The sequence below is a fragment of the Carassius gibelio genome, chromosome A20 (assembly GCF_023724105.1).
Source record: "Carassius gibelio isolate Cgi1373 ecotype wild population from Czech Republic chromosome A20, carGib1.2-hapl.c, whole genome shotgun sequence".
Lineage (NCBI taxonomy): Eukaryota > Metazoa > Chordata > Actinopteri > Cypriniformes > Cyprinidae > Carassius > Carassius gibelio.
This window is the reverse complement of record NC_068390.1, coordinates 12,743,106-12,770,210: the sequence shown is the minus strand read 5'-3', so window position 1 is coordinate 12,770,210 and position 27,105 is coordinate 12,743,106. Positions and strand designations below refer to the sequence as shown.

General features: G+C 41.5%; 1 protein-coding gene across 1 annotated transcript in view; it reads right to left on the bottom strand.

Moving 5' to 3' along the window:
• Positions 1-24,500, bottom strand: part of LOC127938656 (tumor necrosis factor alpha-induced protein 2-like) — a 66,520-nt gene extending 42,020 nt beyond the window's left edge. Inside the window, 7 exon segments of the mRNA XM_052535430.1 lie at positions 3,077-3,199; positions 4,815-4,929; positions 5,028-5,258; positions 5,260-5,641; positions 5,979-6,137; positions 6,230-6,433; positions 24,402-24,500. Of these exon segments, the coding sequence (XP_052391390.1) occupies positions 3,077-3,199; positions 4,815-4,929; positions 5,028-5,258; positions 5,260-5,641; positions 5,979-6,137; positions 6,230-6,433; positions 24,402-24,426 (1,239 nt within the window). The 5' untranslated portion in view covers positions 24,427-24,500.
• Positions 24,501-27,105: the final 2,605 nt, after the last annotated feature.

The window sequence follows — 27,105 nt, the reverse complement described above, 5'->3', positions numbered from 1 at the left end:
AACTGTACCAACTGTGTAGTTTGCTGGGTCTAGCTGGCGGTCACTGCACCATGAGGTGAAGAGTTTCCACCTCAAGGCATACAGTTTCCTCATTGAGGGAGCTCTGGATTGGAGGAGGGTCTCAACAACCTCGGTTGAGAGACCAGCTGCTAATAGTTGTGCCCCCTCAGGGGCCACACCACAGCTTCCATAACTCCGGGCGAGGGTGAATTATCGTGCCCTGCGGCTGTGAGAGTAGGTCTGTCCTGATTGTTATCTCCCATGGAGAGCCGTCGAGGAGCGAGACCAGGTCTGAGAACCATACTCGGCCCAGCCAGAACGGGACTACTAATACCCGTCTGTACCATAGCGTCCAGTCCCAGAGGAGCTGGATGAACTAGAGAGAACCAAAGGGGATACTCTCCATATTTGCTTCACCACCTCTGGGTGAAGTCTCCATTCCCCGGGCCTCGGCCCCTGCCTCGACAGTATGTCTGCACCCATATTTAATTTCCCAGAAATATATACTGCTCTTAATGAGAGGAGTTTGCTCTGGGACCACACCAGGAGCTGGTGCGCAAGCTTGTACAAAGGGCGCGAACGCAGACCTCCCTGGTGGTTGATGTAAGAGACCACCGATGTGTTGTCGGTGCGCACCAACACATGGTGACCCCTTAGGTCTGGGAGGAAGTGCTTCAGTGCATGATAAACTTCTAGCATTTTTAGACAATTGATATGCCATGTTAGATGGCGACCGCTTCACAGACCACGGGCAGGGTGGCCACTCATGACTGCACCCCAGCCGGTGAGAGATGCGTCCATCACTAGTATTACACGGCGACAAGGAGCTCCCAGCACTGGGCCCTGATTCAAGAACCAAGGTTTCTTCCACATGTCGAAGGCACGGAGGCAGCACAGCATGACCTTGATAGTGCAAAGTAGATTTCCCCTCTGGGAAAATCCCTTGGTCTTGAGCCACCACTGTAGGGGTCTCATGTACAGCAGGCCAAGACGTATCACGTTGGACGCAGCTGCCATCAGACCCAACAATCTCTGAAATTGTTTGACAGTAAGTGACTGGCCTTCTCTGACTCTCTCGAGTGAGATGAGGATCGACTCGATACGAGCAGGGGACAATCGTGCCTGCATCGCAGTCGAATCCCATACTACACCTAGATAGGTGGTTCTCTGAACCGGAGAAAGTACACTCTTCTTGGCGTTCAGTCTCAAACCCAGCTCCCCCATATGTGCGAGAATGACATCTCGATGCCGAGCCGCAACCTGCTCTAACTGAGCTAAAATTAACCAATCGTCGATGTAGTTGAGAATGCGGATGCCCTGCATGCACAGGGGAACCAGAGCCACGTCTACACATTTTATGAACGTGCAGGGTGAGAGTGCAAGGCCGAAGGGAAGTACTCGATATTGGTAAAATTCGCCCCTGAAAGCGAACCTCAGAAACTTCCTGTGTTGTGGAAGGATGGATATGTGGAAGTATGCATCTTTGAGTTATATTGTGACAGACCAGTCCTCGGACCTGATCTGACCTATAACATGCTTGATCTTGAGCATTTTGAACTTCAATCTCATAACTGAACGATTTAAGACCCTCGAGTCTATAATCGGACGCAACCCCCCAATCCTTCTTTGGGACTGTGAAATACCAGCTGTAGAACCCGGACTCCCTGTCTTAAGGACGGACCACCTTGATGGCCTCCTTCTTTAATAGGGTTTTCACTTCCTGTTCCATTACCAGACCCTGCCTGGGGCCGACTATCGCCGGAATGACCCCGACGAATATCGACGGTGCAGAGCCGAACTGAATACGGTAGCATTTTCTACTGTGTGCAGGACCCATTGAGATACATTTGGCAGTAGTTTCCACGCTGGTAAATAATCTACTAAGGGAATCAGTCTCTTGAGACTGACCTCTGGTGTAAGAGGCCCCCGCAGGGGCAGCGACCATCTCAGCCCTGCTGAGGTGAGACCGGCACCGTGTAATGTTGTGTACGCCGCTCTACCCCAGTAGGGGCCGCCCTCTGCAGTCGTGACCGAAACATGTCAGGACTTCTTAACCGAGGGCCTCACAGTCTGAAGTACGACCCTCAGATCCGCCTTAGGCTGGGAAAACCCTGCTTCAGAGCGTTGCTTTAGCCTCCATTCCCGACGCAGGGGGAGCGCGGGTGGCACCGCTCTGACTATAGACTGAGAGGGCTGCTCTTTAAACAGTTTAAACAGAAACTGATGCTTGTGTAACTGTTTGTCTGTGCAACTGATGTTTATGCAGCTTATGTTTGTTCAACTGCGAGCTCATCATCGCCCTCCGTTTCAATCTCCTCTGAGAAAAAAAGGCAGTGCGTCACAGCCGTCACTCGGGGGGAAGGACCGCAGCACTTGGGCTTCCGCACCCAGAGATCGGGCAGATCTGGCGGGTGAGGTAGGAGATAGGGACGCGCCCATCTCCATACCCTCCAGCAGATCTTATCTGCGAACCCAGCGAGTGCAGGCACCGTTCCGCCTCGGCAAAAGCGGGACTGACACCGCGAGGAAGACTCCCCCTCGAGAGAGTCCTCCAGAATCGAAGCGTCCACACTGGCTTGTACCAGTGCAGGCAGTCGGCTCCCTGAAGAGCTGAACAGCGTGCCTCAATCCCAGGCAGACCGCACACAGTCCGTGTATTCTGATGAACACACAATCTGAAATGTGATCTGGATTCGCCTTTCAGATGTCTCGTCTTAGCTTTGCTCTTTGACTATTGCTTACTCTTTGAGGAGCTAATAGTGACAAACAACAATAAATAGGACTGACAAGACAGAATGACATGCACACAAACATGCACACACTGAAATACGCGAGGCTGAAGCCAGCTGCGCGGCTCGTGCCTTTATAGCTTCCTGGTCGTTTACGCCACCCCGCCCGTGACGTCAGGCTCTTCTATAAGACAGATTGGATATGATATTCAGACGCTCACGCTAAACGCGTTACCCAAAGCGCATTTGACGCAGCTCGAGTTCCTGAAGAGTCTTACTTTGAGTATACCAACATTTAAAACTAAAATAAGGTGATGGATAGAGAGTCAATATAGCCCATAACATACTGGTAAAACATCAATAGCAAGGTTACTGAAGTAGTATCCGTCCATCAGCTCTGGTTCAATGCCATCACTCCATTTTTCCGCTTCTTTCTCTAAAGCATTGGATAACCAGTTTCTGATCTCGTTCTGATGAGAGAAAATAAGCAATAGGAATAATCATTTAAAACCTGCAGAATTAACTGATATGAGAGAGAAGAACATTAACACTGTGTCTACCACAACGGATATGAGTAGTATGTCCTGTCAAAAGCAAAAGCGAATTCAGCAAATGTTCTCCTCGTTTTAATTCTAACTTCAGACGCTTGTGCAACTTCCACCAAACGGGACAAATGGCTTTGGTTTTATACACATATACATTATATGCAGTGCCAACCACAAATACTGGCACCCTTGGTAAATATAAAACGAAGGTGGCTGTGAAAATAAATCGGAATTTTTATCCTTTTGATCTTTCATTTTCATTTCATATGAAATAAATATTTTTCTCTAGTTCACATTAGCCACTATTATTGGCAACCAATTATTACAACATCCTTTTCCCAAGATAACAGCTCTGAGTTTTTTCCTGCAATGCCTGATGAGTTTAGAGAACAGCAGTATATTTAAGTGTGTGCATGGGGTACTTTTATCCCTGTTTGCACCAAACCCATCTGGTGAGTTTGCTGCTAAAAAGCTTTTTTTTTTTTTTTTTTAGTTTCATCTGATCATAGAAGCCAGTCCCATTCAAAGTTCAAATCGTGTCTGACAACTGAATATGCTGGAGCTTCTTTAAGGATGAGTGAAGATGATTTTTCTAGAAACTTTCCCAAACAACATGTGGTGCGTTTTTTGTTTGTTTGTTTTTTTAGGCTTTCTGACCCCAAGACTAAACTAATCTCTGTGATTCTGCAGCTGTGATCCTGAATCTTTGGCCACTAAAACTCTTAACTCCTCACTGTCCATTTGGACAATATAGACACACATCCTCTCCCAGGCAGATTTATAATATCTTTAGTTAATAGGAACTTCTTAATTATTGCCCTGATGGTGGAAATGGGAATTCTTTATGCTTAGCTAATGCTTAGCTATTTTCTAACAGCTGCTTTCTATTTTGTGAAGCTCAACAATCTTGTTCTAAACATTAGAACTGTTCTTTCGTTTTACTCTTTGTGATTCACGATTTAGAGAATTTAGCCTGTGTGTCCTTCTATTTATAATCCTGTGAATCAGCAAGTCATGGATGGAGAACGCTCCTAGTCACCCTGGTGTACTGAAGAAAAAAACACTGTAAATCAGAATGGGAATATACTTCAGAGATATATTACTAATAGAAATATACATGGGTGCCTGTAATTGTGGCCAACATCCATTGGAGAAAAACATTTATTTCACAATGTGAGTTTTCCCCCAATTTAAATTGTTTTACTTCAATGACAGGTTATATTTATTTCACAATGTGAGTTTTCCCCAAATTTAAATTGTTTTACTTCAATGACAGGTTATAATATATATATATATATTTATTTGTCATTTTGTCTTATCCATGCTTGTACAGCACTTTGGGTAAAAAAAAAAAAAAAAAAAAGTGCTTTATAAAGAAACTTTTGTGCACTTTTTGAATGAAAAATCTAAAAGATAAAATATGCAGATTTATTTTCACAGCCACCTTTGCTCATATTTACCAAGGGTGCCAATATAAGTGGTTGGCACTGTATATATATAAAACCATTTGCAAAAAAACATCGTTGATGTACTGAATAACCTCTTTGTAGGAAAAGTACTGTTCCTCTAATCTCTTAAGGTCTTCTTCGGGTAACAGAGGTCCAAGTGATGAACTGTTGATGTGCTCCTCTAGTTCTTTATGCTTCAATACGTCTCTAAAAAAGAAAATGAAAGAACATTAACATTTATGAATCTGAAAATGTATGTAAAACAGCATGCTTTTAAAGGATTAATGTTGTTTACTGGCCATTACTTTGGGTAGTACTCCACAATCCAACTTAATATATAGAGGCAGTCCTCAGAACTGATTTTGGATCTGGCAAGCTCTTGAAGTCTGGTGGAAAAGGTTTGATGGTAGAGCTGAGCATATGTTCTGCAGATGTCAAAGTCCGGTGGGTAACACTCTCTCAGATTTCGGACCACTCTGAGCAGATCTTTCTGCACTATTTTGCCCATTCGGAACACCTCTCTCTTCAAGGAGGTAGACTTCATCTTCATCTGCATTCTTCATTCGTTCCTCCACGGTAGTCTGGAGTAATGTGTCATGGATCTGTCTGCACCCCGTGGGCCTCCATTTTGGGCGTTGATCCTCGGAAACTTCCATCCAGCGTCTGTCCTGTGCCTCCTCTTTAAGTATTGAAGTCAAAGCACTCTTGAGCGTCTCCTTGCTGTCCTCACTGAAGGAGTCATAGATGGCCAATCTCAGGTGCAAAATAAAGATCTCATAGTCAATATGAAGCTTGTCTTCCTCATCTTCTGTCCTGCCCACTTCTTTTGAACCAAAGAGACATTCCTCAGCTTTCACCAGCTGTTGCTGTGCTTCAGCCAAACGGTTCTGCTCAAGGTTCTCTTTGAAATCCAATTCCACTGCATTATATGAGAAGATATCTATATTATATTAACTTGTCTTATCAGATATATTAATCCTTAGCTCCTGATCATTCTCATGTATATGGCATAGCAGGTGTTTTCAAACTTTTTGATGCCAAGGATCCTCTAATATATTTGCAAGAGACCCATATTAAAATATAGCAGCTGTTTTATGAATTGTTATATATAAAAATGTATTTACACTTGAGTGGAAAATATCAAGTGTGAAATTAAGACATCTAATAGTAAAACAAATAAGAAAAAAAATATCTGGGAAATATTTACTTTTTGATTATGTTTACAGGGCATTTTTTCCCTACCAGCTATACTATACCTGATGGAGTTCCAGGGGATTTTGAATTCTTCTGCCGTTTCTTGAAGTCAAGAATTTTAATTTTTTCTGATATTTTGATTATGAATTTTTGTTTCTGACATCTCACTTCAGAATCACCAGTAGACTCTACTGTGCCTTCAATGGTGTCAAGGTCCACTTCTATAGTATAAACCAGAAATTAGAAGATGATAAGAAACTTGTTTTCTTTAATTTACAATCATTACAATTTATAACACATTGAGATATTTTACCTAACAGTTCCTCGGAGCTGAGAGCAGCTTCAGATTTTGGATTCTTTTTGTGTTTTATAATATTTTTGATTTTCAAATTTTTTGGTATTTTCATTTTGTGCTTTTGTTTCTGACATTGTTCTTTGGCCTCTTCATCAACTATGCCTTCAATGCCAATTATTTCTTCGCAGATTTCTTCTGACTTCTTGTATTCGTCAAGGTTTTCTGAAAATAGAAAATAATCAGAAACAAATATAAATAAAAATATTAATCTTATAAAATAAAAAAACCCTCATATATATAGAAATATTGGGATGGAAGGAAGTGTCCCAACGTGGTTATCTTTTATAAAGTGTTACCACATGTTAGAGCTCAGGGTAGGGATAGGAGTTACTGTTTATTTTAACATCTGTAAACAAATAACTATAACAGACATCATATGAATTGACTGCAGGGATTTTTTAGGCCAATTGGTTAATGAGGACCAGTGTTGGGTGCAATGCATTACTAAGTAATTAATTACTCTAATTTAATTACTTTAAAAACAAAGTAGTTGGTTAGTCTCAATGTTTCTGTTATTTAATTACATTTAATTCTGATGTAATTACATTGAATATTGTATAGACTACAGAACAATTCTAAATGAAATATTAGTGGATTTAACATGAAATGAACACTACTTGGTCAAAAATAAAGTCACGCCTATATTTAAATATGCAAATACTGAAGATTTTAAGACTGAATCATTAATGGAGTGATGATAATATGTTTCTGGCATGTTGTATGTTTGGCAACAAATCTTTTAAGCTTTTTATTTCTCAAACAACCATGTTAGAAGAGGTACCCATCTACAATGGCAAGTTTCATAAGGCTCAAATTGTTAAAGACTGGCCACCAGAGAGTAAAAAGTATATATATATATATATATATATATATATATTTAATTTTAACAACTATTATCAAACAATTAAAGTCCTATTCATTTTGTAATATAAATATATCTTGTAGGCTATATGAAGATCAAACAGTTCACACAACTGCTGTTTCCGGAGTAAAAATAAGGGTAGTTTTTCTCTTTGGTCTATCCTAAACAAATAGCAGGACTTATTAATAAAGAAAATGCAACAAAATTTTCTGCCAGCAGGTGGATTTCGGCAGGAATATAGCCATTTCCAGGTAATTTACAGTAAACAAAGCAAAGCAGCACCTGACTTTGAAACTTGCAGTATTTATATTTAATCAATTAGCCTTTTGAAATGTAAGCCATATCTCATAATACATGTTAATTTTTCAAATATATTGGAGAAGATTGTGTATGCACAGCTTAATGATTTTTTTAAGTACAGCATTTTGGATAGATTTCAGTCAGGGTTTAGAGCTGACCATTGTATGGAGTCAGCTCTTTTGTTGGTTACTAATAAAATTCTACGTGGGACTGATTCTGGAAGTTGTGTTGTTCTGTTACTTTTAGATCTTACCGCAGCATTCGACACAGTTGACCATAAGATTCTCATTCGCCATAAGATCGCCTTATTCCCCTTTCACACTGCACATCGGACCCGGCAAATTGCCGGAACATTGCCGGGTCGCCTTCTGTGTGAAAGTAACCATGTCCTGGGATTGATTCCAGTATTGAACCCGGGTCGGGGACCTAGTAACATTGCCGGGTTCAACCTGAGACGAGCGCTGTGTGAACAAAAGCCAGATCTAATGCCGTGTCGAAGTGACGTGCGTTATCACGCAACTCTTTTACTGGCTGTTTTGAAGGAAGATCAACATTTGCGATGAAAAAATATGTGCAAATACTTTGCCCGTGTATTTGCCGGAATCGCAGTATGAAAGGGGCTTTAGAGACCATGTTGGCATTCAGGGTTTAGCCTTAGAATGGTTTTCTTCATATTTAAAAGAAAGGACTTTTTCAGTCAGTCTAGGGAATTACTCTTCATATGTTGGCCCTTTACATCTCCCTCTAGGATCAATTTTTTTAAAACGTGGCATTCATCATTATTTGTATGCTGATGACTCACAAATGTATTTACCATTGAAATGCAAGTATCACTTATCCATTCAGTCTTTGTACGGTATGAATGTTTTATAAGTGTTACTTAAAGTTTCAAATGATTTTATGATGTCAGCTGAGTCGAAAGAATATACAGTGTTGGTTATATTGGACCTCTCATTGGCCTTTGATACTATTGATCAAAATATTATGATAAATAGACTTCATGATCTGGTTGGTATGTCTGGATAAGTTTTAAAATGGTTTTCAGGTTCCCACCTGTCTGGTAGAAGTTTTAGTGTTAATGTGAATTATGTGAAAGATTATGTCTGAAACTGCAGAGTTGTCGTGTGGGGTACCTCAGGGTTCTGTTCTGGGATCTATTTTGTTCCTCTTGTACATATTTCCTCTTGGTCAGATAATTAGTCAGTTTATCGACATATCATATCATCTTTATCATTGTCTTCTTTAGTCAACTGTCCGACTAGTATCAAACAGTGGTTATGTGAGAACTTTTTGTTTCTGAATTCTGACAGGAACAGAAACATCCCAAAGATAATACAACATTGGTGACTTGGGCACGTCTATCCAAGAAACTGTTTCTTTCAACTGAGAAACATTTCCAAATTAAGATCATTTGTGACTAAGGGTGAGTTGGAGATGATATTCATGCATTCAATAGTCTTTTTACTTGTTTGAGTAAGAAGGAGCTTTATCATCTCCGGGCTGTTCAGAACTCTGCTGCAAGGCTTTTAATTCACATTAAGAAAAGAGAACACATCACACCGGTTTTAGTAGCACTTCACTGCTTACCAGTCCAGTATAGAATTTATTTTAAAATCCTGGTTCTTACTTTTAGAGCCCTGCATGGCCAAGCCCCTACCTACATCACTTGATACAGCTTCATACTCCTAATCGGAGTCTCAGGTCATTAGATCAGAGGCTATCACGTGTAGTTGTTCCCCGCACTTATTTTAAAACTAGAGGGGACCAGTCGCATTCCGGGCAGTCGCTCCTAGGCTGTGGAATGCTTTGCCTCAGTTTCTGCATTGTGAGAACTCAGTGGAATTAAAAAACAACAACTTTGCTTTTCAAGCAGGCTTTTGTTGAGTTAGTTGAGTTTTTTTATGGTTCTTTGTTATGTTTGCATTTAAAATTTTTGTTGAATGTATTTAAATTGTTATTGTATAACATTTTATTGTGAATCACTTTTGTGATTTGTATCTGTCAAAAGTGAAGGCAAGGCGGATCCTAGACAGTGCAGTTGGGAAACACCTGATGACGTCACTCCCTCTCACTCGCAAAAGTTCGCTAAAACCCGGATTGGGACGGAGGAACGATGGAGACAGCCTCCCAGCCACAAAATGGGTAAGTGACTTCTCTTTTATTATCATTTTACCCTGTGGTTGGTTGAGGCTCTCGTCTAAAACCCAGTTACTTTGTCCCTGTTCTGGCGCGCTGCGAGAGGGAGGACTGCCCGGAGAGGAATCCCCACCCTGATAACAGGGATGTCACTTGGTAGGGGGAATGTGAAGAGTCAGCTGACTCCTCCCTGATTATCATTGGCACCCCGTCCTAAATCGCCGCCCTTCACCAGGCTCCTGACAGGGGTGGGTGTGTGAGAGAGGAGGGGTGCTGGATGAGCCAGGGCTGGCAGCATGTGATGAGGCACACCTGAATGAAATGGAGCCTCATCACCACAGCTGTTGAAAAGCCCAACGGTCCTCTGCTCGGGAGACTGTTCTCTTCCCTGCGCATGCACACTGGTGTCCTCGTGGGTCCAGGAAGGGTGCGTTGAGAGATTGCCGCACCACTCGAGACGTGAGCTGCTGGACCCGCAATCCGGATGAAAACCGCACCCGTTTACACGTCCATCAGGCCAGAATGCCGGGCCATCCATTCCCTGCACGCACCGCGGCCAACGAGAAGGATGCACCTTACCTGGACCCTTCCTCTATGAACACTGCCCATCCCACACGAACCCCGCAGCACGACAAGGACACCAGATTCCCTGTTGATTTTCCCTGTTCTTTGGCCACTTTATTTCCCTGTTTTCCTTTTTTTCTGTTAATAAAAGCCTGACGCCATGCCCCCTGTGTCTGTCATTTACACCTCCCTGTCAATCTAACATCTGGGAATGGAAATGCGCTGAATGTTTGGAAACTCTTGGTCCCATGTACGCCAGGCTTGGAGCAGTTCGTCTGGAAGTTGAGGGTTATCCCATTCCCTCTTCTTGTCCCACAGACACTAGGATTAGGACTTAAGCTCTTGTGGTGTAAGGGACGATGTATCCCAGGGGATCATACTGACTGACTAGAACCTTGTAGATATGATGATATGAGATTTGTCCCTCCATGTTGGAATGAACAGTTGAAGATAAATATTTTCTTGCTGTTATATTGTGTCATATGGTGTGGAATGTACCACAACTCCTCAACTTGCTCCTCTTGTTCAGGATATATCACTTGTGAATATCCAGCTTCTGTAATGTCTGTAACGGTGAAAGGAGTGGCAGGAAGCAAGTGCGAGTAAATTAATATTTAATGATATTAAGGACACAATACATGAAGATGGAAACACAGGTGATACTTGGCCAGGGATACACAGTCCAAGTAGATGCAGGTGAGTGGAGGATCCGAAGTGCGGTGATGAGTTGGCAGCAGGAGAGGGTGACACAGGAACTTCGGGGAAGCAAGCCGAGAGTTAAGTGATGTTCCAATGGTTAGAAGCGATGCATGGACGGGGTTCCAGGGAGACACAGACATCCAAACTCAAAAACAACAGATAGCAGAACATCAGACGAGGAACAGGAAACAATGCTCTGACAAACACAAGACACTAGACAGGGCAATATATAGGGATGAGTAATGAGTGACAGCTGTTGCTGATGACAACTAGCGGAGATGCCCACAAGAAACAATCAGTGCTGACGCATGACACACAGACTTCACCCACATAGTGAAAAACCCTGATATCATGGTTTACCAACCGTGACAGTACCCACCCCCCCCCCCTCTAGGAACGCCTCTTGGAGTTCCCAGAAGGGCCTACCTGCTGATTGTAATCATCAATAAGGGAGTGATCCAGTATGACCCTAGCAGGTACCCAACTCCTCTCCTCCGGACCGTAACCTTCCCAGTCCACCAAGTACTGGAATCCTCGCCCCCTCCGTCTCGAGTCCAGAATCCGATTTACCAAATAAGTTGGCTGCCCATAAATGCAAGATTAAAGGAACACTCCGACTTTTTGGGACTTTAGCTTATTCACAGTATCCCCCAGAGTTAGATAAGTCCATACATACCTTTTTCATTTCTGTGCATTATGTAAGTGTTATTTGACGCACCCACCGCTAGCCTAGCTTAGCACAAAGACTGGATGTAAATGGATACTGTTAGCATAGTAATCCCAATAACTGACAAAATAATGCAGGTAGCCACTCCACCCAAGTAACGTTAGCTGTGCTCCTACGCCTAGGGAGAATATAGTTCCCAGTAATTATACGATTAAAAATGGTCTCGGTCTCATATAAACTTGTTATTTGTACACGCTGTGACTATTCAGATCACAACATGTAAATAGGAAAATGTTTGCATTATTTTGTCACTTATTGGAATTACTATGCTAACAGTATCCATTTCATCCAGTCTTTGTGCTAAGCTAGGCTAGTGGTGGGTGCCTCAAATAACACTTACAGAACGCACAGAAATGAAAAAGGTATGTATGGACTTATCTAACTCTGGGGGATACTGTGAATAAGCTAAAGTCCCCCAAAAAGTCGGAGTGTTCCTTTAATGTGATGAGGATTAATGCAAGAATAAAACACGGGCTTAATTTTGGACACATGGAAGGCGGGATGAATCCTCCTGTACGCCAGAGGTAGTTTGAGGCGGACTGTCACCGGACCAATGATCTTGGTGACAGGAAATGGGCCAATAAATTTTTTTATTGGTTAATTGCGGTGGCACCTCTGGACAAACGCGTGAGCGGAGGGGACCACGACTTCAGACTCCAGACTAGGAAAAACAGGTGGCTGGTAACCTAAGCTACACTGAAACGGAGAAAGGCCCGTGGCTGAAACTGGTAACGAGTTGTGAGCGTACTCCACCGTAGAGAGTTGTTGGCTCCAGGAAGAAGGATTCTTGGAGACTAAACATCGCAAAGTTCTCTTTAAATCCTGGTTGGCTCGCTCAGATTGCCCGTTACTCTGAGGGTGATAGTCCGAAGACAAACTAACCGTCGCTCCTAACAATTTGCTAAATTCTTTCCAAAATTTGGATATGAATTGGGATCCCCTGTCAGCAACCACAACCACATGCCATTAGAGGGCGGGAGGGCGGTAACAAAATCTAAAGCGATATGTGACCAGGGTCTCGAAGGGACAGACAGCGGTTGAAGATACGCATTATGAGTCATTTTCTCCTGATAACCCAGAAAAGAACTGAAATTACACTTTCATTTTTAATCGTACAGATACGAGCAATACATCAATTTAATCTGTAAAGGGTCTACTTTTTGGATACAGACATAATAACAAGAAACCTTTGTGCACTTATAAAATAAAGATAACAAACAAGGTGTGCTGTCTGCAGCCTTTGGCTTCACTGATCTTCATTTACAAACACGTCATTAAAATGAACTGTTACTCCGTGAATACTCAACGAAGAGAGATATCTATATAAAGTTTGACATGTCTACTTTTAAACTAAACAAGTCTCGCCGAAAACAGATATTCTGTGATAAAGTAATCCATATGAAAACAATGCGATGTCTATTTTTCATGTCTCCCTTCATTATATCTAATGTGACCACGCCCCCACGCTGAACGCGCTATTCAGATTCAAACTGAAGCGCGCGGCTTGAATATGCCCACACAGAAGAAAAAGCAGCAAGACTGTTCAAGTGTTTTTATTTTACTGTTTGCTTCGCGATGAGAGGAATAAGACATAATTCACCCCAAAAAGATGTGATGTGGTTGAAGATTTGAGAAATGGATTTCCTCGGAAAAAAAGAATGAAGCACTTTATTCAGCAGAGATTATTAACATGAGTAAGTCTCTTTTTATTTATTTATATACTTGTACTAGTTTTCACAAACGTTTTTTTTTTTTTTTTTTTTTTAGAAAATAAGATTGTTAAAAGGATTTCTGTAGGATTGTGTGACTGGAGTAATGATGCCAAAAAATGTGTTTGAAAGTCTGCTTTGATTGTTCCTAATAAACTGTTTAACTGCTCCCCCAAGTGGATATTAAATTATTTTGTGGGATAATTAAATATATTCTAAATAAACTACAAACATAAAATTATATAGATTTATTTTGTCCTCACATTATTTCTCACATTCTTTTCCTCACATTCTTTCACATTGTCCTCACATTCTTTCATAGCTGATGAGTGGCCTCCCTTCCAGCCGCAGCCCAATTGAACACCCTCTTCATCTCCTTGGAGAGGGTGTGGAACGAGGCGCAACACGGATGATGGTTCTCCCACACCGCCGTCCCCCATAAGGCAGCCCTAACAGAAAGCACAGCTGTCACTCATTACTCATCCCTATATATTTCCCTGTCTAGCGTCTTGTGTTTGTCAGAGCATTGTTTCCTGTTCCTCGTCTGATGTTATACTCTCAATCAGTGCGGACACGTAACAGACTTCATCCACATAGTGAAAAACCCAGAGATCACGGTTTACCAACGTGACAGCTTCTTTCAACTTGTTCATCTACACCTGGTAGGCTGCTGCTTGTGCTGGATCTCTAACTAATCTCCTCTCAATTCCTTGGAGACAGGGCAGATTGGTATCTAGGGAATGTGGCATAAGATACATATATATAAACTCTTAATAAGGTTGTTGTATATCTGGCTACTCCATCTACTGTAACTCTAGTAGTCTTGGACTCGAGCAGTGAAAGGGTATCTTGATCTTGCTTTGAGCGAGTAATGACCTTGTCACTGCATTATGGGAGCATGTCTAGTTGCCACAATTTCTCAACTTGTCTGTACAGATTGGTATATGAGCTTTAAGTAGCTGTAAAGAGACACTGCTGGCTGGGAGGGCAATGCTTGATCTGTTGAGTGGGACCTTGCAGGGTCCAACCTAGTCTGGTCTTGATAGCTGCAGGACCATTAGGTGGGTCTAGACAAACTGGCTCTACTGGGGTGATGAGGTCAGGGTAATCTGACCCTGTAAGTGGTTGGACGGTTTCAACAGGTGGCAAATGTAGACCTTGTAGGTGGCTATACTTCCGCTGTAACTCATCTACTGGATATGTATGTTCAGCTAATCCCAATGTCTCAGCTGTAAAGGCTTGACAAATCCTGAAAGAAGTCTTGGGTTGGGATGCTGGTGACACTGTGAAGGTAATTGAAGCACAATGCAGGATGTTAAGGTCTTGTCTGACTGTACGTAGAACAAGCTCTTCGGGTCGACCAATCAATCTGAGCTGCTGGGCCACTGAATGAAGGAGGATGGTGCATTCTAAACTAACATCCAAGAGGGCGTACGTCTCAAAGCACTGACTGCCATTTCTGAGGAGCACTTTACAGGTCTTTAGTAAGACAAGTTGACTGTCGATGGGCTGATCTGGATTTAATTTCTCTGCGGTCGTGTTCACCAAACAATTCTCTAAAGGTCCGACATTAGGAGTCTCAGGTGTTTTCACAAAGGATCAATCGTTAACTTCGTGGAGGATGTACAGATGGCATAGATTATAACTCTTGCAGGGTATATGAGGTTACACTGTGCAGCTTTATGGTTTCTTTCACAACACCAGCACCTCTTTTGTGATTGTATGCAATGCACTTTCTGATCTGTGTTAAGTCTCTGGAAACTGGCACACCCATTCAATTAGTGTTCTTGAGCATCACAATACTGGCAGAACATCTTCCTGTCTCTGGGCTTAGGGTTGGAAGCTTTACCTTGCATGTCACTGCTGTCTGTCTCTGTATTGAGGAAGATACTTTTGACCTTTATTGGCTGTCTTGTGTCTCTCTGGTGACCCTCTTGAGTATAGGCATTGGCTTACTCATTGAAGGATAGAACCTGGTACTGTCTTCTTGAACTTGCAGATCAATCTCTTACCACGCTGAGAGATCAGGTAAGGAGTGGGATGGGAACTTGTTGGGGATGGACATACCATCTAAAACTAGTCTGCAGATCATGTGGAAGCTTACACAACAGTCTTGATAAATGGGAACTGCACTCTAACTCCATGTGGACATTATTCCCCAGCTGCTAAAGCATACCAGCTAAAGAGTGAACTTTCAGTCCAACAATTCGGAAGACTCTCACATCCCCATGGTTGATGTTCGGACCATCCATAATCTCAGCAATTGTCTCAAGGGCCAACTGGTGAGGCTGTGCGTACTGTTGGTTAAGTGCCTCCATTGTATATGAGAAGGGGTATAATGAGTTGCAAATAAGAGTCTGCAATCAACATGGCTTCTTCCAACTTCATTTGATTGACAAGAATCTGGTACTTAAATCTCTCTGAAGCGCCATAATGTTCTCCAAAGTGATGCGAAGATGCGAGAACTCTCTCGGATCTAGCATTACAATGGTCGGGGGGGTTGGAGCTGGTCCCCTGTATGTACTCTCTTGACTGGGAGGAACAGTCATGATCATTTGCTCTGTCATAAGACCTATGGGGAAGGACAGATGCTTCGAGTGGGACTCCAGTCTGTCAGTGGCTGCCATGGCTGCACACCTGTTCCATACTCGGTGGAGATGTCGATGAGCTTGAGTGCAGTCGCTCCTTGCAATTCTGAATCATTGCCCATTTCAGAATAAGTATCTACTCTCTGTCTTGACTGTAACTTTTGTTGATGATCAGTGAGCTCGAAATCTAACAGGTAACTAGACCACTCATCTAGGTCATTCTTATGACACTCATTCTTAATGACAACTCTTCTAAACAAGACTTCCCAATGTGAATGTGGATGAGTGCAACCTTTATAGTGTCACTGATAGGAAACAGGTGTGGTTTCAATAATGAGTTCCTAGGCAGGGGTTTATAGGAAATGAATTCCAGGGTGTACTGTGTGGTGACTAAACGGATGTGCAGTGACAGGATCATGACACCACTAATGATACCCCAAACTGGGAAAGAACCTGCTGAAGCTGCACTTTGTTTTGGCCTTCCCACTTTTTTTTCTTTCTTTTTCAAAATAAGTTTTGTTTGAACTCTATTCTCCCATTTCTTTTTGTCTTGTTATATGTTAGCTTACACCTTTCCTCATTTAGGGGTGCATCAAGTCAGTCTGTCAAGAATGTTAAATTGCAGTGTGATGACTTAAAATCACAATATGAAGTTCAAACAGTAATATGGGGGATGAGGGAATCATTTTTGCTGTTATTTTACAGTTACATTGGTGCTACTGTAACTGAACATACAGTGACAATAGTTATTTAACCTACAGGAAGTTATTTTACATTTGTTGAATGTTAACAACTGTGTTGTCACAGTAAGCTACTTGTCACTAGCTGCCGGTTAAATACTGTAGTCCTTTTCTACAGTAAAGCCCCTTTCACACTGCAATTCCAGAAAATACACTGGTAATTTGTCCCTGCAATTGTTCCTGGGTTGCTAGATTTAGCTCCTTTCACACTGCCAGTGATTACCCGGAATATGTGCATGCCTTCACACACAACCTGTAATGGTCCTGTAAAGACACATGACATCAGGATGTTATGTTTAATGTACTGTATGAGTCGAAAACACTAAGCACGTTAACTTTCACTTAAACTGGCAAACAATCTCAGCTTCAGGGTGGAAAGTGAGGAACTAACTGATCTCTGCTTCATTACAGTTTGCACTTTTTTTTTTTTTGTCGCAAATGCTGATTTTCCTTCAAAATGCTCTGTAAAATAGTCATGGGATAACGTGCATCATCACTACGACACACCCTTTACGGCATTGGTTCTGGGTTTTGTTCACACAGTTCTCATTCCTGGACTGAATCCGGCAATGTTACTAGGTCCCCAAGCCGGGATCAATCCCGGAATTAGTCCCAGGACGTGTTTGTGTTCACAACGAAGGTGACCTAGCAATTTTCCGACAATTTTTCAGGTCCTACGTGCAGTTTGAAAGGGGTTTAAGTTACTTGTCACTTGTTGCCAGTTAATTACTGTGAATTTCAGTGTTTCTTACAGTGTATGACAAAGATAACCTGCAGGGAACATTCTGGGAACCCTCTCTCTAGGCTATAAAAAAATCTAAAAATAACCTATTGGGAATGTTTCCTTTAGGTTATAATAAAAAAAGAAGGAAAGAAATAACCTACAGGGAACATTCCTTTTAGGTTAAAACCTGTTTTTATACAGTATATGGTTCAAATCTATAAAAATATCCTGCAGGGTATTTTCTGGGAAGGTTCTTTTTAGGTTATAAAAATAAAATAAAGAAAATTACCAGCAGGGAAAGTTCCTAGAACGTTCTTAGTTGAAAAAAACTAATAGGAACACTCTGTGGACTAGAACGGCGTGCTGAAAACAGAGCAGATTTTTACATGGTAAAAAGAGTGTTTTTTTACACTACCATTGATACATTTTTACAATTAAGACCCTTAAAGAATCAAATCAACTTGTGGAAAATGAGCATCCAATGACCCCTTCAAAACATACAGATTCACGGCAGTGCTAGTTTGGGCCATCGCCATCTTGCCAGCGCATCAATGCTCGTCACTCTGGGGTAATCGTAAATGGCAAAAGGCTACAGCGGTGACAGCAGCGACAATCCACCTGTCACTCTAGTGGCCACAACTCTTAATTATGCAGAACTTTAAGGTTTAATATAATTTAAACGGATGAGTTATAAATAAATAAAAATCACCCCTCTCACCCCCTCTACCCTTTTCATGAAGAGTAAATTAGCTATATAGATGGAAAAAAAATGTTTAACCAGGCTGTAAACATGTTTTTTCCTGCTGTAAAGTTGGGCATTTTAATATGGGATTGACTCCCTTTGCAGCTAGCCTCTAGCGGCCAGTAGATGAATTACAGTTGAAGTCACTTCCGTGTAGGCTTCACGAGAGATAGCAGGAGACTTGATAGACCCTTTTCCTGTTAGTAAATGTCTTGTTCTTCATTCATTATATGTTGCACAGGGAGTGCAAAATAAGGAGACGTAAAGCGAGTACCGAACAAACTTTGAGCTTTACTGGCAAACGTGCAGCAGTATTCACGTCACATACAACTGGCACCAAGCCCATAATCCAACAGCAACTTGCTGTCATGCCGTAAATCAGTGTCGCAAATATTCAGTGCTTACGTGAATATTACATCCCCTTTCTTTTAAAGAAAAGAAAAACAAAATAAAACATTATACATATGTATCATACAGTACATATTCAAACTACTCAAACAATACTCTATCATAAATAGAGGTTGTTGCATTTCACGAAACATCTCCATACATCTGACACTTAACGTAGCACATCATGTAACAATATTTAGGAACAAAATGTCTATGATTCTCAGACAGCCCATACCAGATCTTAGATTCCATTTTCTCTCATAGGGGCAGCGATCCGCCTACACCCCAGACAAATTACTAATCACAAATCAAGAATTGCTCTTGGTCGCACTGCTCGACCCGATCTGGTATGGTATTGTATGGGCTGGACCTCTCTCTCACTTGAACTCCGTGCTGGCACTTCAGGATGTATCTGACGCATTGTTGAGGAATTGGTGTTTTGCTCTTCCTCTATGTGTGCAGAAACGCAAGTGTTTTCCACAGGCTCCTCTTTTGTGCTGAGAAGATGATGACGGTTTCTGCGATACACCCGACCATCTGAAGTACAAACATGATAGGATCTTTGTGTACTGGCAGGGTGGACAACAACAGCTGGTTTCCAAAGTCCATTCTCTTGTATCCGAACAGATTGTCCAGTATGAAGCTGTGAAAGTGGACGAGTCGAACGATCATAATACTTTTTCTGCTGCTGCTGCTGTTTTACTCTTTTGGAGCGTGCCTCTGTGAAACTGACAATTTCAGGTAGGAGCTGTTTGTTGGTTGTTGGCAGTATGGATCGCAGTCTGCGACTCATGAGAAGCTGGGCAGCCGAATACGACCGCATAGAGCTCCTTCTCTATTTGAGCGTAGCTAACTTCACATTCGGTCAGTGACCTTGACGCATAGCTGAGCGGCTTCCCGTCCTGCAGTAGGACAGCACCGAGGCCATATTTCAATGCGTCGACTTGAAGGTGCAGTTCTTTCTGTGGGTCATAGTACGCAAGTACTGGTCCCGGTTCCTTAGTTATGAGATCTTTAATTTTTTGGAATGCGGCGTCGTGCTGTGAATCCCATATGAACTCGCTGGACTGTTTGAGGAGTTGCTGAAGTGGTGCATTAATGTCCGATAAACAGGGTGCAAACTTGGACGGGTAATTTACCATTCCCAGGACTGTTTCGAGCTCCGCTTTGGTCTTTGGTGGCTCCATGTGCTTGATTGCTGAGACCTTTTCAGGGTCTGGTTTGACTCCTTCAGCCGATAAACAGTGACCGAAATAGCGAACTTCAGTAGCACTCACGATGCTTTTCTCAGGGTTGAGCTTCACACCTTTCTCACGAGACCTTTGCAACATTGCGTGTAAGTTGTTGTCATGCTCCTTTTTGGTCTGTCCGTAAACCAGAATGTCATCAACGATCGCAACGACACCATTTAGACCTTCGTATGTCTCGTCGATTTTGCGCTGAAATTCATCCTGAGCTGAAATTATGCCAAATGGAAGACGCCGAAATCTGTATCGTCCAAATACAGTGTTGGATGTCGTCAGCTTGGAAGATTCTTCTGTAAGTTTTATTGCCCAGTACCCTGAACGGGCATCCAAAACACTGAAGTATTTCGCTCCTGTTAGCTTGGGCGTGATGCCTTCTATTGTTGGCAAGGGGTAATGTGGACGCTTGAAAGCTTTATTGAGGTCGCGGAGATCTAAGCATATACTGAGTTTGCCGGTTCTCGGTTTTTCCATGACCACAAGTGTGTTTACCCAGTCGGTGGACTCCGTTACCTTGACTATGACTCCTTGTTTTTCCATATTTTGCAGCTCTTCTTTCAGTTTGCTACATAGAGCCAATGGTATTCTCCTTGGTGGGTAAACAACTGGAGTTGCATCAGGTTTTAGATGGATTGTGCATTCCCCTGGAAATAATCCAATGCCATCGAATACATCAGCATATTCTTCCATGATGGACTTGTCGTCTTTAAGTGCATTCACTGATAGCACTAGCTTGATTAAGTCCAGGTCCAGACATGCTTTTAGACCTAACACAGGCGGTGCTTGCGTGTCAACTATGTAAAAGTTTCTCTGTCTTTGTATCTACATGACAGCGCACATGTCCCTTTTACTGCGAGCATTTGACCACTATATCCTGTGAGACTGTGCTTAGTTGGTGTGAGCTTGCTCTGAGCTTGTAGTCTATTAAATGTGTGCAATGGAATTACATTCACCTGTGCTCCTGTGTCCAATTTTCTCTCGCACTCGCGGAGAGTGAATGCCAAACACGATGCGATCCCTAACCATTTCCTCGCTGTCTGCATAAGCACAGTCTTTCACTAATAGTCTTAGCTCAGTCACGAATTGCTCAAAAGTTTCGTTAGCTCCTTGAATTCGCTCATGAAATTTGTACCTGGCGAAAATTGTGTTCGTCTTGGGCATCACATACGCTTCGTATTTGTCGTAGTATGTTTGCAGTACCTTTGCTTCCTCTGGCGTCAGCGCCCAGGTGTTGAAGACATCTCTTCCTTTTTCTCCTATCCACAGGAGCAAATAACTGCACTTTTCATCTTCACCCCGTTTCTTTAACGGACCCACGAACATGAGCTCTGCATGCTGTCTGAACTTACGCCATCCATCTGGTAAGTTAGACGATTCCCAATTCATGTGCAGCGATGGTACTCCTGCAAAATCCATTTTACTTATTTTTCTTCTGACACCATGTCTTGTTCTTCATTCATTATATGTTGCACAGGGCGTGCAAAATAAGGAGATGTACAGCGAGTACCGAACAAACTTTTAGCTTTACTGGCAAACGTGCAGCAGTATTCACATGTCACATACAACTGGCACCAAGCCCATAATCCAACAGCAACTTGCTGTCATGCCGTAAATCAGAGTCGCAAATATTCAGTGCTTACGTCAATATTACAGTAAACATTGTGACGTTTTTTCTGTGGACGGAGCTTAGGTGGTGGCAGAAAGATTCCACTGACCGCCTCACTGACCCTAGCTATGACGTCTGTTAGCTTGTTTTTCTAACAATAACTGGAGAAATTCCGATTTTGCCTGCATATATAAGGTCACTCACTGTCCAGGACCGCGTTATTTGAAAGGTTAAGTTAACGGACAAAACTAGATTGGACCGACTTGTACTCACTCAAAGGGTGGACGATCTGATGGGATTACCTCCGGTTGAGTGACTCACATCTAACATGTATAATAAAGAAAAATTCACAGTGTATCTAGTCATTAAGATGCAATTTATATTTCAGTTTCAGCAGGCAACAATTTTTACAGCTACATTATTATTCAAGCCACAATTACTCATCACAATGTATACAATTACACCTCAAGCATATAAATCATTAAGCATATAAATTATTGTGCATATAAATCAATTATTTAATAAAGCATTGTTTTTCGGACAGGCTTCTGAGGCAGTGTAATGGTTTAATGATCGACAGCAAAATACAGAGAGCTTTGGTTATAACTAAGTGGATATTTCATTACTGCAATATTAATTTCTCACTAGAAATTACATAAAAAGTGGAAAATGTTGTTCAGAAACATACATTTACACACAAACTGATCATTCAACACAACTTTCAGACGCCATCTTTATTTTTTGGCTTAACTGTCACAGATTGGAACGCACAGGATTGTGGGATATCAAAGGCAGCGAAGGATGCATCTATGCTGCCTTCAAAAACCAGCCAGATGAAGGCATCTCAGGAGACAGGAAATTAAGCTGACATTGATTTCTGACGTGCCTTGATGCCTTCCTTCCAGCATTTTTCAGTTTTCGGATGCAGCCATAGTAACGACAGAGGGAAACGACCCACAGCATAGACATGGAAGACGACGCATAGTAACGACAGGGAAATGACGCACAGCATAGACATGGAAGATGACGCATAGTAACGACAGAATAAAAAAAAACACAATAGTCATGACACATGCAGCATTGACACACAAGACAACGCAGTCAAACGACAAGGACAGATGACAGGAGTAAGTGGACATAATTTTGGCACAAATGGAACCTCATACATTTGTGCCAAAATTATGTTGACATGCCTTCTGTCTATGCTATGTGTCGTCTTAATTTACTCCTGTCACCTTTCCTTGTCATTTGACTGTGTCGTCTTGCGTGTCAATGCTGCATGTGTCATGACTATGCGTCGTTTCCCTCTGTCGTTACTATGTGTAAGGTGAACATTTTATGACATCCTCAGACCTCAGTCTAAATGAAAAGGATCCATGCATCAGACTTCAGTCATCGAACAAAATGGCATCACGCCTCGGAATGAAAAGCTTCAGGTGTCAGGTCTCATACAATTAGTCATCAGACGAAACGAACTCAGGTGGAGTATCGCGTTGCCCCGCCCCATGTGATGTCACGCGCACGCAGTTCAGAGGAAGTGGTGTATAATGGTTGATTGATGGCAAAAGGAGGTAAGCAGTGTCTGATATATATTTTACCAGTTTTATTCAAATGTTACACTAATTAAGTTATATAGGGAAGAGAACATGCATTTCGAGAGTCATGTATGCACGTTAAAAAAGTTAGTTAGCCATATTACAACCAGCAAGCTTTTATTTGGGCAAAGTAGTAAATTTACCGTCTGAGGATGTCCTAAAATGTACACCGTACTCATAGTAACGACAGAGGGGAAACGACGCATAGCAACGAAATGGAAGATGACACAGAGGGAAACGACGCATAGTCATGATGCGCAGCATTGACACACAAGACGACACAGTCAAACGACAAGGAAAGGTGACAGGAGTAAGTTGAGACGACACATAGCATAGACAGACAGCATGTGGACATACTTGGCACAAATGGAACCTCATACATAACAACAAACGACAATACTTTATCGGACCTTTTCTGATAAGTGTGCGTTGCAAAACGGGAGCATTTTGACTATCGTTTAACCACAACTGTAAAAACTGTTAGTGGCAATTAATCAAAGAAATCTGACTTTATTCTCGCAATTCCGAGATTCCACAATGATAAGAAAAATAAACTCGCCATTCTATCCTTTTATATCCAACATATTTGGCTTCTATGTTTTTAGTATCTATTGTGTGGATTTTTTCCCATTTCACTCCTCTTATTACCGTGTGTTTCTGCCATCACAATGCGCGCGCAGCTGAGAGTGATGTCTACATGAAATTGGTCTATTCAAGCACACACGCGCGCGCACACATACACACACACACAAGCTGTTTTCGCTAAGTGGAATGGCCATAGGCTACTGTTCCCACCCAGCTCATTAACCAGATCGCACATACATCGTTTTATTTTCTTTCCTTTTCTATCCGAAGCTGTGGCGCATTTAAATGAATGCTCCTGTATTCTCCTCTGACTCGTTTGCTGCTGAGTCGATGGTAAAGCTGCCAGCTCCTGTATACAGTGCACCGACCTTAAATAACCTAGGTCGCACTGGTCTGTATGACATGCTTAAACTGCACAGTCACAATGGATACCATTAGATTTTGTGTTGTAACACGATACCGGTCTGAATGTAACACAGTTAGTCTCTCTCTGGTTGCTGTGGTAATAATGATAAGAGAAAGCGGGCAAGCTGCTATTTTAGTAAGTAAATGAATTTACACCATGAAACTAAACTCGCAAAATGTCATTTAACGTCAAATTAAGAACAAGCTTCTGTAGTTATGTTGTCTCGTCTGCCACATTTCAGTCCCTAACAGCAGAACTCAATTCTGTTGTCTATTGAGAGCTTCAGAAATCTTGTAGTAGGCACTGTGCTAATACCTAGGTTTATACGGGATTTCGTTTAAATACAGGGGTGTGGCTGATATATTAAGCTATGTTTAACTTAAAATGATATACAAGAACACAACAAATGTTGTAATTCGTTTTCAAATCAAAACTTTTCATCTCAGCCTCTTAATAGTCATGGTCAAAATGTGCAGAATAAAACTCGGTATGTCATGTCATTGATTGTCTTACCTTTGCTCTCTCTGCTAAAGGCCATAATTCAGAATTGAAGGCAGCCCAAGTGTGTCTCAAGCTCTCTCTTTTAGCTTTCAGTCTGAGCCCCTCGCAGCCTCTTTTATAGACTGCTGATCATCTGATCCAGTGCTGGGGAGACCTGATCTATGTTTTAACTCCTAATGTCTCTGTTTGTAAATATAGCAGATTTTAATGTTCCTATCTTGATTGTTAATACCCTACTTCCTAAGTGTTAACTGTATTATGAATGATGATAATGAGATGCCTATATTTTAATTGACTCATGTATGATTTGTGGAAGATCTAGTAAAACAAGAACAAAAGTCCAGAGTGAGTCTAACGATACCATGTACATATTCTTGCTTAGGCATCATTTTAAAGAAAACATAAGCATGGATAACAAGCATCCAGATCAAAATGACACATTTTGGTCAGCTAATAGCATGTGGGTTGTTCTATTTATCTAGCATTACAATTATACTAAAATGTATTGTAAGTTTGTGCTGCAATCTACTGTAGAGCTCTTTCTGTTGACAGCATTAACAATTAAAAACATAATAGCACATTTCTATAGTGAGTAGAGAAGGAGAATTAAATGAGGTCAATGGTTTTTCATATGTACTTTTAGCTGTAGAATCTATAGGCTTGTCAGTTTACTTGTGTTTTGGTTATAGGATATAATGCAATCTCTAGTTTGTAGTTCTCTTTAAAAAAAAAAAAAATTGCAACTCATTTTAGCTACTGTAGGGAAAGCCAACCCCCCCCCCCCCCCAGCAGCATCACAGTTTCCTCTAAACCTTGTGATTTCTCCAAAAGTCTCCTCACTGCTGCCTCCAGACGTTAAATCCAACTATTGCTGATTACTTCACCTTACCCAACATACAAAACGATTCCAAAAAAGTTGGGAAACTGTACAAATTAAATAAAAACAGAATGCAGGAGTGTGGAAGTTTCAAATTTCAATATTTTATTCAAAAAACAACATAGATGACATATCAAATGTTTAAAATGAGAAATATTTTCATTATAAGGGAAAAAATAAGTTTACATTTCATGGCATCAACACATCGCAAAAACGTTGAGACAAGGCCATGTTTACCACTCATTGGCTTCCTCTCTTCTTTTTATAACAGTCTGCAAACGTCTGGGGGCTGAGGAGACAAGTTGCTCACGTTTAGGAATATGAATGTTGTCGCATTCTTGTCTAATACAGGCTTCTAGTAGCTCAACTGTCTTAGGTCTTCTTTGTCGCATCTTTCTCTTAATGATGCACCGAATGTTTTCAATGGGTGAAAGATCTGGACTGCAGGCTGTCCTTTTCAGTACCTGGATCCTCCTTCTACACTGCCATGATGTAGTAATTGATGCAGTATGTGTTCTGCCATTGTCATGTTGGAAAATGCAAGGTCTTCCCTGAAAGAGACGACTTGGATATACTTTTTTTTAAAAATATATATATATATATACTTTTCAGCATTGATGATGCCTTTCTAGATGTGTAAGCTGCCCAAGCCACACACACTCATGCAACCCCATACTTTCAATTCAGTTCAACTCAAGTTTATTTGTATAGCGCTTTTTACAATAAAAATCATTACAAAGCAACTTTACAGAAAATTAAGTTTCTACAATATTTAGTAGTAGCTTATAAGTGGTGACTGTCAGTTTGTGTACATATGACAGGATTTTTCAGAAAAATCAATACAAGACGTAGTCAGCCAGATGATGAACATCATTAACAGCTATTATTATATGATGCAGTCACACTTGTTAGTTCTGTTTGTTGATTCAGGGTTAGCATTATATGAGGTCCTCTGAGGGTCAGCATCATCTGTTCTCAGGTGTTCTGGATCCATCAGCCATACCATCAGAGATGCAGGCTTCTGAACTGAGCGCTGATAACAACTTGGGTTGTCCTTGTCCTCTTTAGTCCGGATGACATGGCGTCCCAGTTTTCCAAAAAGAACTTCAATTTTTGATTCGTCTGACCACAGAACAGTTTTCCACTTTGCCACAGTCCATTTTAAATGAGCTTTGGCCTAGAGAAAACACCTGTGCTTCTGGATCATGTTTAGATATGGCTTCTTTTTTGACCTATAGAGTTTTATCCGGCAACAGTGAATGGCACGGTGGATTGTGTTCACTGACAATGTTTTCTGGAAGTATTCCCATGTTGTGCTTTCCATTACAGTAGCATTCCTGTATGTGATGCAGTGCCGTCTAAGGGCCCGAAGATCACGGGGATCCAGTATGGTTTTCTGGCCATGACTCTTACACACAGAGATTGTTCCAGATTAGAAACTCAATCTGAATCTTTGGATGATATAACACTGTAACCTAAAACTCTTTGCAATTCTTCTCTGAGAAACTTCTTTCTGATATTGCTCCACTATTTTTCGCCGCAGCATTGGTTTGATTTGAGATACACTGCCACACTGAAAGGCTCTTTTTATACCCAATCATGTTGCTAATTGACCTAATAAGTTGCAAATTGCTCCTCCAGCTGTTCCTTATATGTAGATTTAAGTTTTCCAGCCTCTTATTGCTACCTTGTCACAACTTTTTTGGAATGTGTTGCTCTCTTGGGATCCAAAATGAGCCAATATTTGGCATTGATATCTTATCTATATTCTGTTGTGAATAAAATCTAAGTTTATGAGATTTGTAAATTATTCCATTCCTTGTTTACCCACAATTTGTA